The 17,691-nt window shown below is 30.4% G+C and overlaps 1 protein-coding gene across 1 annotated transcript in view; it reads left to right on the top strand.

Annotated features, from left to right (window-relative positions):
- The window catches only part of moody (G-protein coupled receptor moody), a 143,293-nt gene extending 137,051 nt beyond the window's left edge, over positions 1–6,242 (top strand). Inside the window, exon 9 of the mRNA XM_088227475.1 lies at positions 6,024–6,242. Within this exon, the coding sequence (XP_088083601.1) occupies positions 6,024–6,157 (134 nt within the window). The 3' untranslated portion in view covers positions 6,158–6,242. The remainder of the gene's footprint in view (positions 1–6,023) is intronic.
- Positions 6,243–17,691: the final 11,449 nt, after the last annotated feature.

Raw genomic sequence — 17,691 nt, 5'->3', positions numbered from 1 at the left:
ATAGAATTCAGAAAAGTCCAGAAACCGCATACGCGCATCAAACAGAAGGCGACTAAACTACTCTTAAAGGAGTAGTTTAACGTTTTGACCATTAGTTTCTTTGTAGACGTCGCTCAGTACGCAATTCCCAATTTGAATTCAACTATGCCGTGGTGAGTTGTTTTTAGTGTAGAAAATGCTGCTGGGATCAAAAAGAAACGGGATGGGATCACGTTTCATGTGTAAGTAGCAAATGGACGTGTTAGTAGCAAATGCATTACTTAAACTTTTATTTATATTTTCTATCTATTTGATTGTCAAAGAAAACAAAATTGAAATTTTGTCCGTGTTGCCAGGGAAGTCAAATTTTTTAGGCCACTTTGCTAATCTAATGAGAGAACTGATGAAAATTGGACCTCTCGGATTAAAAAACACCGCGCTGGACATTTGACCGACATTATCTTTAAAAATAATGGCATCAAATATTATTTAACATGACATAAAAATATCCGATTAATGTAAAATAATTTTTGTTTCAATATTTAAATTCAATGTACATTCATTCAATTACTCTTATTAAATGACCCTTTACTTATCTACTCTGTTGAGTCAATCAATGTTTCCGCGTGTGCAATAAAATTTTCGAGAAATGAACAAGTTGCTTTTTTTTCAATATAATTATCTTACATTTGTGTTATGATTATATTTTTCGCGATCTGGCAACATTACACGGTGACTTCAAAGTGGGGGGATTTTCGGACACAGTCCTATGTATTCAAGTATGATTTTACGCTCCTTCTGGACTATTCTTAATTCAATGCAATCAAATATCGATAGATTAGGTAATGGTGTATTATATTAAATACGATTATATGATAAATGTTAAAAAGTGATATTACATGTCTTTCAATCGCATACGCTGTCCAATAGTATCCACCTGTTATATAAATAATGCTTTAACAACGCCACCGGTCGAATTAATCAAAGATCTTGGCGTCATATTGGATGGAAAACTTTATTTTTTACAGCCCTGTGAAATAATTTTAAACACAGTAATGTGAATTCTTGTGTTTGTCCTTCGAAATACGGAACATTTTAACAGAATTAATTCGATTAAATTATTGTACTGCTCATCGGTGAGGTCTCTGAATACGCATCTCAAATCTGGACAGCTATTTATAATGTAAATATAGATAACTAAGAGAGAGTTTAGATAAAGTTCCTACGATATATAAACGATAAGATGGGTTTACTTGCCCCTTTCTGAAAATTTGCATGTATCCTCGCTTTCAACTAGACGCATAAAGTCTGTTCATTATTACAAGAATTTCCAAATAAACAAACCAGCCGCGTGATATCCGACGGAGAATAGTTTATTTCACACATGTCATTTCTATGGAGAATAGGTGTTATGCAGGCGTTATACCAAATGCCGCCTATAGGCGGCATTTGGTTTTCACTGAGTAAATATCTGATCTCCAGACAGCCTTCATACTGTTCAATGTGGTGCTTGCTACTCCTAGCTGCACTCATAATTATTTTAGAAAGCTGCCATTTTCTGTAACATATACTCTCGACCCTTTCGATGATTTGCAAATTTCGGGGATTTTGAGCATCAAGCCACGAAGTGTTACACAGTACTTGGGTTTTTGCGATATTGATTTTAAAACCCACGCATTCGGAGTACCTATTTAGCTTGTTTACATTGACCTGAAGGCCCACGACTGAATCGTCAATTATAACCGTATCATCGGCATACTCTAGGTCGCAGTTTCTGGGAGGGGGAGATGGATATTCCTCAATCTAGTTGAATTGACTTCCTTAGGAGGAAGTCTATAAGAATTATAAAAAGGAACGGTGCAAGAACGCAACCTTGGCGAACTCCGGTGGTGACTTCAAACCAATCTGTAACAACATCGTTAATTCGGATTCCCTACTTGTAAATAAATATATTAATATAATCATAAAAAATCATACTTAAATCTACCTACAAATGAATGCATGTACATGTGTGTTTTAGGTGGGAACTTCAAATGAAATTTTTCTTTTGACTTAAATCACAGACCACATACTTGTTTAGATTGGGTACATTTTCGGTCACCCGGAAACCCTTATAACTCTTATGTCAAGCTGGACTGGAATCTGGACATAAGACAGCACAGTTTGAAAACGAATTAAGTCTGAATATACAGTTATTATTCTACCTTTTTTTATAAACTCCTTTACCGTACCATCGCTCTGAATTTATTTTAAATAAATTATTTTACAAAGGTACTTAAGTCTTCGCGCAGAAAAAATACACCAGGAATCGGTTGCCAATCCAAAATAAATAATGTTCTGAAAATTATTTTGACAAAGCTTCTGTAACTTTCAAACTAAACTTTTATTCTTTTTTATCATTCACGAACCAACGATACGTCATAAGCCGATATTTTCTTTTCTACATAGGATACAAGACTAATTATGAAGTTGTATTTTTGTAATCTTCAAACTGGCATTTTCACATGGGATTTGGAAACTAAATTACAAAAGTTACAATGTGAAAAATAATTATACGAATGAAAATGATGCCAATACTACAATACATCTGTTTTACTGTGTAAGAAAGAGCACGAGAATATAACTTATTAATTGAAATTGAACGTGTTAAATACTTAAGACTAACAATAGTCAGACAAAAATTGACATGGACAATTCATATTAACAATTTAATTAGCTAAAACTTTGTTCCAAAAACGTAAAAAAATTCTAATGTATGAAGCCTATGTCATTGTAAAAACTAAAATATGTTATATGCAACTACTATGGGATCAGAAAATCAAAATGACAGAAACAGATTACAAAGACAGCAAAATAAAATAGTATAGTTAGTATATGACCTCCATATATAAAACCAACTAAAGAACTCTTTAAACAAATTTAACAATTAAATGTAACTGAACTCTTTCAACTAGACTCCTTAAATTTTATTTATAAATTAGCCACTGATGTAATTGTAAACGAAGAACTAAAACTTGAACAAAATTGGTAAACATGGACACAATACGAGAATATCACTAAAATATCACATGCAACTTTCTAAGACAAGACAAGGACAGCCAAGACTAATAAACCTGGGATTGAAACTATACAATGAACTACCAGACAAAACTAAACAAAATACTCAGACAACCTTTCCAAAAAATGTTCAAAATATTATCATTAACAGTAGAATATGAATTTCAAAAGGAAAATTTATTTTGTAAATTGTTTGTAATCCATACGGGTCAAGTAGGGAACAAAATGCCGAACACTCCTCTAGTGGAACGGAAGGCCTGTTGACTACTGCCAACAGGCCGGCTTCTCCTGAAGAGTTTTAAGTGGTTTCCTCTCCACGTGAGCAAATGCTGAGAAGTTCCTGATTAGCCCACATTAATATATCCCTCCTGATCCCAATAGTTTAGATAAATTTTAAGATATTTAATAGCAGAAAAACCCACTTTTTGAAATATAAACCTTGTATATTATAAGCAAGGTAAATAATAAAGCAACTCCCATATAAAAAATTAAAAAAATAAAAAAAATCCATACGGGTCTAAAAATAAATTTTGAGTATTTTTTTTTATTAACAAAGATGGTAGAGACGCTGTTCTGTGGCTGGTGTTTGTGTGAAAGAGACAAACACAAAATTAGATCTTTCAATCAGTCGGTTACTAGCAGTAGGCACGCTAGACCAGCGTATTTTTATTTATTTTTTTATTTTGGTGTAACAGGCCAAAATGATATGTTTTTTTATAAATTATCGAACAGGAATTATTTAACAGTATGTATCTATGTTGTTTTTTACAAATGTCTTCAAAATATTGTGTATTTTTCTTGTGGTACTCGTATCACGATGTTACATCACCGCGGGAAAAGTTTTTTTTACCACAGCCTTTTAAGAGTTAAAAAGTATTTTCCATCTGCAGTTAAACTTGGATATAAGAGCAACCTCCGGCGGCCTCCGTGGTGTAGTGGTCAAGACGCTTGATTCACGCACGGAAGGTTCCGGGTTCGATTCCCGGTGAGAACACAAAAAATAAAATATGATTTTTCTCAAGCCTGGGTGCTCTGTAATGTAATCCACCACTGTAATTAGGCCTCCTGGCCTGTTGTGGTAAAAAAAAAAACCTCTCTAAAAGAGGGTCCCGCTATTTCCTCCCGAAAACCTCTGCAATCTTGAGCAGGAAAATTCTGTATAAGAAAGTCATTCTACCTGAACTGACCTACATATAAGAGAGAGCCAAAACCGTCACCTCTATAAAATAACGTTTGGTTTGCAGATGTAGCCGGAGCATCACTGCTTGTGCACTTGCTGACAAGTTCTGACAGTTTGTTATGTACATGCACCCGGATTTATTTTATCAACATAAACGGCAAATCTGCCTTTTACAAAACTTTATAATACTTACATATTTGGCTTATTTTTTTTTTTAAAACAAGATTTATAAAAAAAATTTGAACCTAAAAATTATATAGCATATTCAGTAGAAAGTTTAAATAATAAAACATTCTACAGTAATACAACAAAAAATTATAAGCACTATTTCATACAGCTGGGCAAAGTGAACAAAAAACTGTATATATTATGAAATGCATGAATAAATTAATATAATTACCATTCACCATCTTTGAAAAAGTTCAAAAGGTTTGTTCTATAGGAACAATACCCTACACTAAATATATCAGATACGTGGGAATAACTATTGCCGAGTTCATGAAGTCTGTTCAATACGGCATTACAAGTATACACTGTCCGTGAATTGTTGCTACAAAACGTTGGTACCTGTCATGCATCTGTACGATGCAGGCATGTGTATCTCTTTACCTAATATATTAATTTTGAAGATGTTTTTTAAATTGACATAAATTTATTTTCTTATTTCAAGATTCTTTAAACATTCTTCTCATCGTTTCTTTGAATCCCTTAAAATATGTATGTGTATATTTATCTTTTCCCTTTAAAAAAAAATTTTATTATTTTATTTTATTTTTACATCTAACCATGTTTTTCATTCTTTATTTTAATTCTTAACTTTTACAAATTTTCTTCATTTTTTTACTTTAATTTTAATTTTAAAACAACTTCTATTTATGTTTATTTTCCTTCTCTTTTTTTTACTTTAATTAATAACCTTAAATATAATTATTTTACAATATGGAAACTTCACTGGTCCATTAGAGTTAAGTCTAACTGTGTAAAATATAAAACAATTTAACTGAACTGTATGTTTCCTAAATAAAAGAAAATAAATACAAACAAGTAACTCATGTACTTTATTTTTTTGTACCTCCTGTACATATGTACATAGTAGTATATATATAATAGAGAAATTAAACCTGGTTATGTTTGTAAACCTCTTCAAAAGAAATCATATATATAAAAGATAACTCTTTATTACAAAAAAATTACCCGGTCCCTTTGGCTCTCTTAAATTTATTGCATTTTTTGTTTTTCTTGAATGCACATGCTTAGGGCTCAGAATTCTCGTTTTAACTGAGATTTAAATATATATTTGAAAGCAAAATATCCTCATCGTAAAATTTTCATAATGCATAGAATTACATTTAATATATCGCACCCACAGAAGCAACTCTTGTTATGTTTATATTGTCCGTTTTGTAGAAGAACAAAAACAAAGTGTATAAAATTGATTTATTCGTTACTGATATTATAATACCTAGTTCTTTTGATAGTATTTGCTAATTTGGCCATTAAAATATGAGAAGAACACTGTAGCATCATGAATACTGCAGTGTTCTCGATATTTTGCTCAATTGACTTAAAATAAAACTGAAGTTTGTGGTTATCTCGGTAAACAAAAATTAAGATATAGATATTTCCCCTAAGAGAAAAAATTTGGTTAAAGTTGCATTCATAACTCAAAACATCCAAATTTAGACGTACAACAGTGCACTTCTGGAAGTGTGATATGTTCTTTTTATGTGTTTTTATTTTTGTATCTTATTTATTGCTTCCTTTCAATGATAACAGTTCATTTAGTGGCGTTTACCATTTGTTATAGAGAAATCGAAAGAGCAACTCGGATACAGCTACAACCACAGCCGTACAATGGTAAGCCAGGTGTCTTTAGCACCAATTCAAACGGAGGCAGCGCCAGGGCCGGGGAGGGCTAGTGGACGCCCCGCCCCCTTCTAGAGCAAGAAACGGGTGCCCCAGGTTGGGCGCCAAACGCTCCGATTCGCCCCAGGACCGGCCGGCGACGCAGCGACATGCAACAAAAGAGAGATTTAATACAATTGAGCCACGAAAGTTAACACCAGCTAAAGAAAGTGATATATTTCCTAATGGAAATAAACTAAATAAAGCTAATATTGATTATGGAATTATGTACTCTGTGACTATTATGTTTGCTCTGAAAGCAACGAGTACGTATATTTATGTAGCTTTTTATTTTTTTCAAGAATAAATCTTACTGATCGGTTATTTTGCCATGAGCAATATTTCAACATGCTCCAAAGTTTGTAATTACAAAAATGACGACTTGCTAAAGTAATTGAACCGAAGAAGTTGAATAATTTATGAATATTTTTATACAAATGTCAAATTTCAACGCAATCGTAATGTTGGAGTGAAATGGAAATAAGAAAAATGGTTACAATATTATTCGGAAAGCTATTTTCCTATTTGAAAGTTATATGAAAATATATATTTTTGTGAGCCGTACGTCCATAATCATTTTAGGCTTTATTTTGTGTTTTTCAAATAAAAGTAGGGTATTTTAGAAAATTACTTCATTAAATTCAAACATAGCGTAGAGTAAATTAGTTTCATGGAAACCTTGTTTGATTCTCGACAATAACTAATTTTTAAGGTTAACTACGACTAATCGAAAAGGTTGGCGATGAGTACTGGCAAAATTGTTGTAAAAGAGGATAGCCAAAATGGGGTATTTTGGGCGAATGGTTGTGATATACTTCAACGACAGCTAGCGTGATAGCAGAAATGATGGAGAATAATGAGATTCTATTTTAATTTATAAAACTAGAAGCAAAACTAGCTATGTGCCATGCATTCATTTTATTTTATTAAATTCAAACAAAGCACTTGAAAAAATCTATGCCCAAAAGGCAACACAGACTACATTTTTTAAAAGTAAAAGTCCTGATATTAAGACTAGTAAATTTAAAAACCGGGACTTTTGCTTTTAAAAATATCATATTGACGTAAATATGTTTTTACCATCAATAAATAGTTACAAATATATTCAAAACAACATTTAAAAAAATTAACAGACGCCATATTAAAACATGTTAACGAAACAACACTAAATACAATTAATCACAAAACAATTTAAGGGTACACAGTAAAAAACGGCTTATTGCATTTTTCGATACATTAATGCCACCTTTTCTCATAAATGAGTTCAATATAAATATTAGTTAATGCTATGTGTATTATATGTATTAATACGTAGACGCGCCCGATAGAGTAAAATATTTTAAAAAGCAGTGACACGAAAACGTACCTATGGTTACTCAGTTTATTTGTAACCAGGGCTGCATTCGACGATCATGAATATGCTACCAAAAACTGGAGTAAACTCATTTTTGGTACACAAAAATGATTGTATTTTAACGTTAACAATCAACATTTATTTTTGGTTGATCCCAATACGAAACATTAGTTGATTTCGACCCATTTATTTCGCTTCTCTGGATTTTTATGAATGAAAAGATAATATTAATTCACGTTTATTATATTTTTAAAACGTACTTTTATCAGTGCATCACTGTGGCTAAGAAAAGCTTCTCAATTGCGCCGCTAGGCATAATTTGACGTTTACAAAAAATAATGTGTATAATATTTTAATATTAATTGTTTAAGGCTTTGTTAATCACTCACGAACAAATATTAAAAGTTACACAATACTTTTTACAGTGTTTATCCGAAAGGTTTTTACGTGCTTTCATGGCACAAACAGGCATCTTGGTTTTGATTCTAGACGTCACGCCTGGTTGCGTTTGGGCATGAGTGTGTCATATTTTTTAGGGCTCAAGATATGTCTATGTGTATTAATAAGCCGATGTATGTGGCTCTTTGTCTTAAAAACGATACAAAAAAATATGGGGTCACAATGGCAACAAAAAGTCAATAATGCAACAATTAATGTATTACTTAAGCTCGTTTTTGTCTGTTCATCGAGTGTTTTCATATTTAAAGTAGACGTTTTTGTTCGTTTTTTTCAATCGAAAATATTTCTATACCTCAGAGGCAAACGGATGCAAAACGAGAATTTGATGAAATGACATTTTGATTTTCGTATCCAGTTTATGATCATGTCCATTGATCTTGAAGAAATATAAGTCTTATAATGAAAGAACTAATGTATTAAGATACTGAAAATACAAATTAATGTTCTGAATTATTAGAAATCTCTTAGAGAAAGTAGATTCTTTAGGCCATTTTTAAACATTTGACGTTTGGATTTGCATCCGTCTTCCCCTGAGGTATAAATTTTATGCATCGTATTTTTGCGGATGATAAGACACACCTCAATATGTATCTATCAATTTGTAGAAAAAAAAGTTTTGAATGATAAGACGCATCGGATTATAGTCTTGTGCGTTTTATGAGACGCACCCCAATTTTTTTCAGAGTAAAAAAATTGCGTCTTATGGTTAAAAAAATACGGTTATTCGTAATGAAAACCGTGTCCCACAAATAAAGTTTTTATTCTTCTTTTTGCTGTCCTGTAAAATTCATCATTATTTTTTTTTTCCATGTACCTTTCAATTGTATTCAGAAATAAATAACGTATAAAAAATGCCAAGTATACAATTTTAAAATAGTATATGTACCGTATCACAGATTTTAACTGTGTGACGCTCTATAACAGCTTTATCTCCATTTTCACCACAGTTGTTTGTGAAATATTTGGGTAAATCGTTAAATGTTATTATTCATTTATATTTTTCGTAATTACTTTATTATGTGTAAGCGTTTTGCGCCATGGCATCTGGTTATATTGGTTTGCTTCTAGTTTATATATTATTAAGGTGTAAAGATATATTAAACATAATAATTAGATTTATATTATATGTAAAAGCACTGCGTAATCATAGCATTTAATTTGTACATAGTATTAATTTATTACCTTTAACATCTTTTAACACATTACCTAATAAATACTGTAAAATATTGGACTTTAATATTTTCCAAGATAAAACAAGAGAATAAGTCATTTATAAAATACGTTACAATACTAAACTTGACTAAATAATATAACGAGATAATGTTAGTAGGTACCTACCTAAATTATTAATGATGACACCTAACCTCTTTCAATCAGGTTTATTTTATTACTTTATACTGCCATCTATTAAACATCTTTGGAACTAATACACGAAAAGTCTAGTTTTGGTTATCATTTACGAATAGTTGAAAATAGTCTCAAATGAGGAAGTTCAGATTTTTTTATATTTTTATATTGTAATGATTTTTTTTAGAAAAATGTTTTTATGTATCGTGTTATCATCACTAAGATTTTTAAAGTTATGTAATTTTGAAATTACTCCGCCCATGACGTCACAAGTTCTATTGTCCTTAAAATATTGGTTGATTAAAATGATAGCTGGCAAACTAATGTCACTAGTGATGAAATTACTGATCACTGATCATGTACCGATCAAATCGATTTTATCAGTTTTTTCATGCAAACATGAAACTCTGTTTTCGGAAATTGATATAAAAACACAAAAACAAGCCTATTATAGTTTGTTTAAGACAATTATTCACCAAAAAATAAGACATTTTTTACACTTTTTTCATGAACAACATCAAATGGATTATTATTTTATTCGATCAATTTACATTGATGAATTTGTCCCATCTCTAACGTTTTTGCAAAATGATGTAAGCTTGTAAATAAGTCGTTAATAATTAGGTTTATGTTAGTTTTTTTTTAGTTTTATAGCTGATTTTACATATTCATGTTGATTTATATAGCAAACATTGTAATAAAAAAAATAATAACATGTCAGATACGAATGATTTTTCGTGCATCAATATAAATCACTCCTACGACTACAAATTTATGTCGTGACTTTTGCTGACAATTGTCATTCTAATCAAGTTTTATTTAAGGACTGTAATCGGCAAATTCTGCTTTTTTTTTCATACATTTTCGAAAAACTTCGCAGCACAATTAAATGCTCTAATTTTTACCGCACGCAAATATAATATATATCTTTTTTTCCGTAGCACTTCCTCATTGGAATATCAAAATATGCTAAATGAAAATCAATTCACACTATAGTGCGACATATGTAAATCTATGAGTATTTTGCTGACGCATTACAAAATTATAATGAAATGGAAAATGACTGCTCAAGAATAATAAAGTTATCAATTAATTCTAAGAAAATACAAATTTTCTTTGATATATTCAAAAAAGAATCGCCAGCAATCATTTATTTAGTGCCATTTTAATTCAAAATAAAACAATAAATTAAAAATCATAAGTCATAGTATTAGATTAATTGCATTGTAAATAAATATGCATTTATTTTTAATATAATAAACTTTCATGTTATGAATGAAAAACTTATTTGTTTGATGTGTATTTGTTGATTAGATTTAGTTTTAATATATAGAATTATGTAACTTACCTTACGCTGAATCTCTAGTCTACATAAAGTTAATTTCTACTTTGAAAATCTACTTACATTCAATATTTTTAAACTAACCGGCTCATAGTTAGATTAATCATCATAGAACTTAAGCTTATCAATTTGTGTAGATAATGTATTCAAATAAAAGTACCTTAGAATCCTGATCACCCTCTCTACTATATAATAGGCAGAGGATCGAGAAGGTCAACAGCTTTAAATACTTGGGGGTGCACATAACTGAGCTTGCAACCTGCCTAGGCATTTTTGTTGCAACTTTTAACACAATGCGTGCTGTCTGGAACTCTAGTCTATGCTCGGTCAAAACGAAATGCCGATCACTAAACTCTTGTATAATCCGAGCACACATACGGGTGTGAGTCCTGGCACTTTACCAAAACACCAAACTCTTGTGTTTTGAGAGTAAGTTTTTGAGGAGAATATTCAATAAAAGGTGGTTTGATTTCATTACTGACATTGATGTCCCCGTACCTCACTAAGGAGCAGATGTGGAAAAAGAAAAAAGTAAGAAACTAATTCTTAATAAAATATAAGATTTTCAATTATTGGTGATATTCATGACAGGAAAGTTGGTTAGATGGCCGACTGTGAAACTGGCGTCTTGGGCTCGATTTCTGCCAGTTGCAAGAAAAAAATTAAAGAAAGGTTTTTTCTTAACTGGTCTGGGTGTTGTGGTATATTTTTCTCTCTTTTCCATCTGCTGACAAGCCTCTAAAATAGAAGATTAGTGGGTCATTTCTTTAATAAAAAAAATCTAAAATATAGCTTCATAACTCTTTCCAATTGCATCTTAAGGCACAAGGGTCAGCAATTAGATCACTATTGAATTTAGATTTTTTATGAGGTATGTAACATAACGGAACCCATTTGTGAATGTAGTTAAATATTCTATGACATAATTGTACGAAATTTGTCAGTAACATGAGTGGCTGTATTCGATTAATAAAGACAACTGAAAATGTTTGACGAATGTTCCAATTTCAGCATTAAAAAATTAAGTTGTCGATTTCGTAGACAAACATCATAATGTGACATATTTTGTAAATCATTTTACCTTCCTATTGTTTTCAGGGCCAGACGCGTCATAAAATATAGAATAGTGTAAAATCACTGAAGATTTATGAACTCACAATATGTATAAAAGAAAATACTTCAAAATAAAATTAAAATGTCTAGAAAACATTAGCAAAAGTTCCAGAACGGACATGATTTTTTTCACATTATAGGATATGGGTTAATATTTCTGAGTGACCCAGTCAGAAATCGAACCAGAAAACTTATATATGGTAATGAAATGTACATAGTGTAGCTCAATAAAACTCGCCTATTTTATTACAGAATGACGGGAATGACTATGCATCATATTTTGATATATTTAGTTTATCTCTGCCTAACTTAAAGAATAAAGTGACCAACATATTCTTATCAAAAAGAGCAAATCAACTTCAGGAGATCGGGTTAGAATAGTTATAATTGGATTGACTAACATATTTTGTTATTTTATATGAAACTTATAATTTTAATTACTTTAAAATATGTATGTATTTCAAGTAAATTATAGTATATTCATATATCATACTCGATTTTTTTTCAAGCACTCTTTAAACCACATATATGTAAATGGCAGAAATGCCGTATATAAATAAATAAAAAACTGTTCACAGGCAATTAACATTGTTTATATTATTTTTACTGATCAACTAAAATTATGAATATTTGTCTGCCTTGAAGAGTTTAGGTAGTAAGTAGTGGTAAAAACAACTGACTGCAATGAATATTGTCTTGGTTTTGATTCCCAGTATGTAAAAGTTGAAATATGTTGAAATATAAAAATAAATTATTTATGGTAAACATATGGGACACCACATTAATCAATCCTGTATTGTTGCATTTCGTTTTCATCAAAATGCAGGACCATAGACAGTTGGCCACCTAAGCGTAAGATTGGTCATCTGAATCATGGAGATACATCAAAATGCAGTGCCTTATGCACTATGAGATGTGAATTAAGAAATTATAATAATTTATGAAACCATATTATATTACCAACTTTTTGTTTACTGCTGTAATTGGGATCTAAAATTTTTTTTTAGATCCCAACAATTATTTTTTTATGTGGCTAAGCTCAAAAGTAAGGCTGTAAATGTTCATATTGTTTTCTGTTTGTTTAATATTAACAACAATTATAAAATAAAATGTAAATATGTTTTAAATAATTTAATATTGTGTAAGGTACCTACTGTGAGATTTAAAAATAATAATATGTCCAAAAAAACACATTAATGCAATGAGGAATGCAAAACTTCTAGATTTCTTTGTAAAATTAATAATATACTACCAAACTACACATGAAATATTTGAATACAATTTTTACAATTATTATTGAGACCAAATTATTTTACTTATCACAACAGCGTCACATTTTTTTGAGTCATGGGAAGTGACTTTTACTGACTAAGTTGTATGAAAAATTACCCAGATAATCAAATTTAGATGGATAATATTCTAACCTACAGTTTATATTTGTAATGAAAGCAAAAAATAAGCTTTTGGGTAGAAGTTTCTTTGTTTTTTTAAGATGTGTGAATGCATGATTGTTAAAACATACATAAAAATGTTGGTAAATAATTAAAAACTATCTTTTGAAAAAAATCATTAGAGTACAAATTTTATAAATGAATCAGCTCGACGTACAATACATATCACAATATGGCAGGAAAATATCATAAGTCTATAATATTTAACAATTTTCTTTCTTCTTTCTAGAACAAAAGTTATTTTCGGCGAAATGTGGTCTAAAGGGTGAACAATCATACATTCATGTATAAACCTCATTGCATTAAGCTGTAAGCATATATTAAAGAATAAAATATGGGTTAAGGCTGACGAAATAAAAAACATATAAATATTTAGGTAATTTTTTAACACATTCCAAGCATACAAATGTATTACAATTTTACAGGTATGTATAATGTAAAATATAGTTACAATTACATATTTATTTAAGCCCTATGTTAAATGATAAATGAAAATAAATATTTGAGATCAAATGATTGAGTATTATTTTATGGAGAAAAAGAAAATACAAGAAAAAAGGTAAAATAAAATATTAAGTAATTAAATATTTTGTTAGATAAAACAATGTTCAATAATAATAGTGCTAACTTGTACATGTGCAAATTATTTTGTTTTTTCTTCTTGTATTACTTGTTCACATTTATAATATTTTTTTCTATCAATGTACACAAAAATGCTTAATTTGATGTTAAAAAAAATACCCAATGACAAACCGTTAAAAACCAGTCAACCAGGATTTTTTTACATGAATATCACGATGTTCATCTCTATTCAGAAATGGTGTGAATTAGAGAAGCAGAAAGAATATTTGTTTTCTTAGCAAAAATTAGAAGCTAAAGAAAATATAAATTTTGAACTCAATAAAACTGAGGTAGGAAGTTCTTTTTTAGATTTTTATTGACAATAATTCCTTTGATAACGACAATCAAGACTTTCATTGAAATAGTATGAAAAAAGATGTGATGGTATTGAGGTAATAAAATATTGGTTTTTAAATCATTTTAACAAAATATAATTTATTCATATTTTAACACGGAAAAGTTAAATTATGCAAGTACCTACACTATTAAAAACATAAAGGCCTAAAAATATTAGTTCGAATCTGATTTGTAAATGACTTAAATCCTAACGGTTTTTGTAAGTTGGTTCATTATAAATATCCCCTAAATATTTTTAATTTGTACTTCAAGATCATAAAGACGCACTTTTGGCCTCGAAAATTAAAATTTAATGGATAAATTACACCAGAGGCGGTTCCTTAGTATGTGCACTGCCAAGTAAAAATATGTGCAAATAAATGAATAAGTTTATTGATAGTAAAAATATGTTATAGGTAGCTACAAAAAAACAGGGATTCGTTGCAATATTATACTCGTAAACATCATAATATTAAATACTAGCGCCAAAAGATCGACTCTTGCGGACGATTTTCACATCTTGTCTACGCATGCGCAATCGTCCCCGTGCATGTTCTGTTTTGCACAATTCTTTACCCTGAATTTGCATGAAATATGTAATTTCTCCTAAGATCGTCATTTGAGCGAGATAGACAACGCTTCATACCGGTGAATCGTGCGTTAGAGAGAGAAGATAATATACATACTCCGGGCATTGCCAACGCATGCGCATATTTGAAGTTTAAAGTGCGTTTGCAATGTCACTTTGAACATGTGAAATGACATGATGTTAGTACGAATTTGGTTGATTTAGTATCCTATAACGTGCGTATAATGTTAGGCGAATTTAGCGTTCCTGGTTCCTATGCGCGGGCTGTCATCTGTCATACCATTGCCCGTTTATCATGTCATATTGTTATAATATTATTGAACTTAATATACAAGTTACAAGTTGACAAAATGTAAAGAAATGCACTGCCAATGTTTTCGGTCAGGAGCCGCCAGTGAATTACACGCACCTTAACATTTCACTGACACTTTTTTCTCATTGGATCCACTTGTATTGACACATATTGCAACATCATTATTTTTTTATTTCACTTCCGATTGGACCATAGATGATAGTTTGAAGTAAATCTCATTCGACTAACATACTGGGATACTTTTGTTGAGGACTGTTTTTTTTTTATAGGGACACAATATCTCCTACCATATAATTGTTGCTTCACATAAGCTATAGGTGTCTTTTCACTACCAATATCTTTTGGACCGACAGCTATACTGTCCTGCCAAGCCTAAAAGTCGTAACTGAAGAGATTACAATTAGCATTTTCTTTTTTGTAATAGATATTCAATAGCCTAACATATTTAATAAGCCAAAACAAGTCTTTCTGATTCTCAAATATGAGATATTCTCTTGTAAAAAAAAAATACAAATTTAAAAAAAGTATCTGATCGGCGAAGCATAAAACAGTTCTGTAAAATTTGCAATTCAGCCGATACGACTTTTAGCCTTAGCAGGGCAGTATAGCTGTCATTTCCTAAACGAAAGACACAGTTTTAATGGCTATAGTCGGTATAACCGCAAACCAGTTAAATACAAGTTTTGAGTTGAAATTTATGATGGAATTTAATGGGGTAAAATAAAATCTAAATGAGATCTAAATATTCAGCGTACCTAATAAAAATGTGTTATATCTTGTATCATTAATTGTAGTGGTAAACTTATTCTGAGTGTATGGTATAAGGTTAACCAATTTGCATAATTTAAACCACCAATTAACAAGATCAGGGCCCCGATTTTAATGGGAAGTTAACGTTTATCTACAAAGTAAAATTAAGTTTTCTGTATGAAAAGCAGAATATGCATAAATTTTTTTCTTTAAAACATGCTCAATTATAGGTTACCGACTAAGATATTTTAAATTTTCATGCAAATATACTCATTTTCGTACACAAATATAAGTTTTTCTTTATGGACAGTCGAAGATAACTCTGTTAACTTCCCATTGTAACCAGGGCCCAGACCTTGTTGGTATTATCAATTTTTGCAGATTACAATGAGAAAATTAATTTCAACTATAAAAATTAAAGAATAATGCTAAAAATATGTAGGCACTGAGAAAAAAAGTGATAATCAAAATGTTTAATATTTAAGACAAAGAGTTTTTGAAATTTCAATATTTAAAAAATATATTTTAGTCTTGTGATATGATTACTAAATTTTTCATCTCGATTTGTTTAAATTATCCAACATTAAAAGGAAGAAAAAAACATTATGGGTGTATTTATGGAGACGTTCAATATTAAGTACATAAGAGGAAATTCACAACAGGTAAAATGTGCATCACAAATTTTAATTTATTCAGTTTTCACAGTGGCTGATTTTTAACAAATTCTTTTGCTAACTAAATATTTTAATTATTTATTAAAAAGGTACCAACAACACATTTATTTTATATATATGACAATTTCTTCATAGCTTATTTACAGTAAAATAAAAATATATTGAATTTGTTGAAACTAAGAAGCAGATTATGTCAAAACACAATTTTAAGGAGGAATTTTTTTTTTTATTTAAGAAGCCCCTGGATTGGCATATTATTTTATGTATATTTTTTTTAAATACAATCCAATAAATTTGTACTAAATTGCTGGCATATTTATTCAGAAATAGGCTCCGTCAATTTCTCTTGAGAAATAAGAAAAAGAAAATATTCATAAAAAAAATGTATTATGTACATTCGTTTCCATACCTTTGGAATGCCATCAAAACAAAAGTATGAGACTCCATTTTGGATTGAAAATGTAAATGCGTAAAAATTATTATTAACAATTAATAGATTTATTTTATTTAGTTTTAAGAACTGGTGGATTTTCATTTATGTATCGAACCTTTTGTACGTAGGCGGACGTATTGCAATAAATCAATATCTTCCAGCAAACCAAAGAGTGGTATAAGTTGATCGAGGCTTGTACTTGTAGGTACAACAGCCATAGATCTATGATATACATGCGTCAAACAATTTTACCAAAAATCTAGAGCGTTGACCGAAGAAACAACTTAGCATTTTCTGTTGAATACAATACGCAACAAATTATGAGAATATTTATTAGATCAGGTAAGCAGTTTAGAAAAGGAAAAGAAGAGGATCCAGTTAAAAAGGATGGAAAGCTTTGGAGCCTATTTCTTAAATATGCAAACAAACTATCGCGCCATTTCCCCATAGAGATATGCAGAGAGGATAGAACGCCACACCACTCTGGAAAATGTTTTTTGAGTAATTTAAACATTGCAAGTTGTTGAATTTTTATATAATTTCCAGTGAGCCTTCATTTATGTGACTGTGAGAGCACTCCCCAACATAATAGCCCAATACTTTGATGATCTGCTTGGAGGATATTTAGCAATAAATATGAGAGCAGTCACCCTCCACTCAATAATCCGGCTCTTTCAAGACCTACATATGCTTGGAGGGTGAGAATTTAGTTATGGGGACCTGTCACAATGGATCTGCACAAGTCGCAGTGATAACACAATAATGAGAATAAGCCCCCATTTTAAATG

Source organism: Micrasema longulum, unplaced genomic scaffold (genome assembly GCF_059751315.1).
Source record: "Micrasema longulum isolate JH-2025_06_02 unplaced genomic scaffold, ASM5975131v1 h1tg000507l, whole genome shotgun sequence".
NCBI lineage: Eukaryota > Metazoa > Arthropoda > Insecta > Trichoptera > Brachycentridae > Micrasema > Micrasema longulum.
The sequence above is the reverse complement of the archived record's forward strand: the minus strand, read 5'-3'. Positions and strand labels throughout refer to the sequence as shown.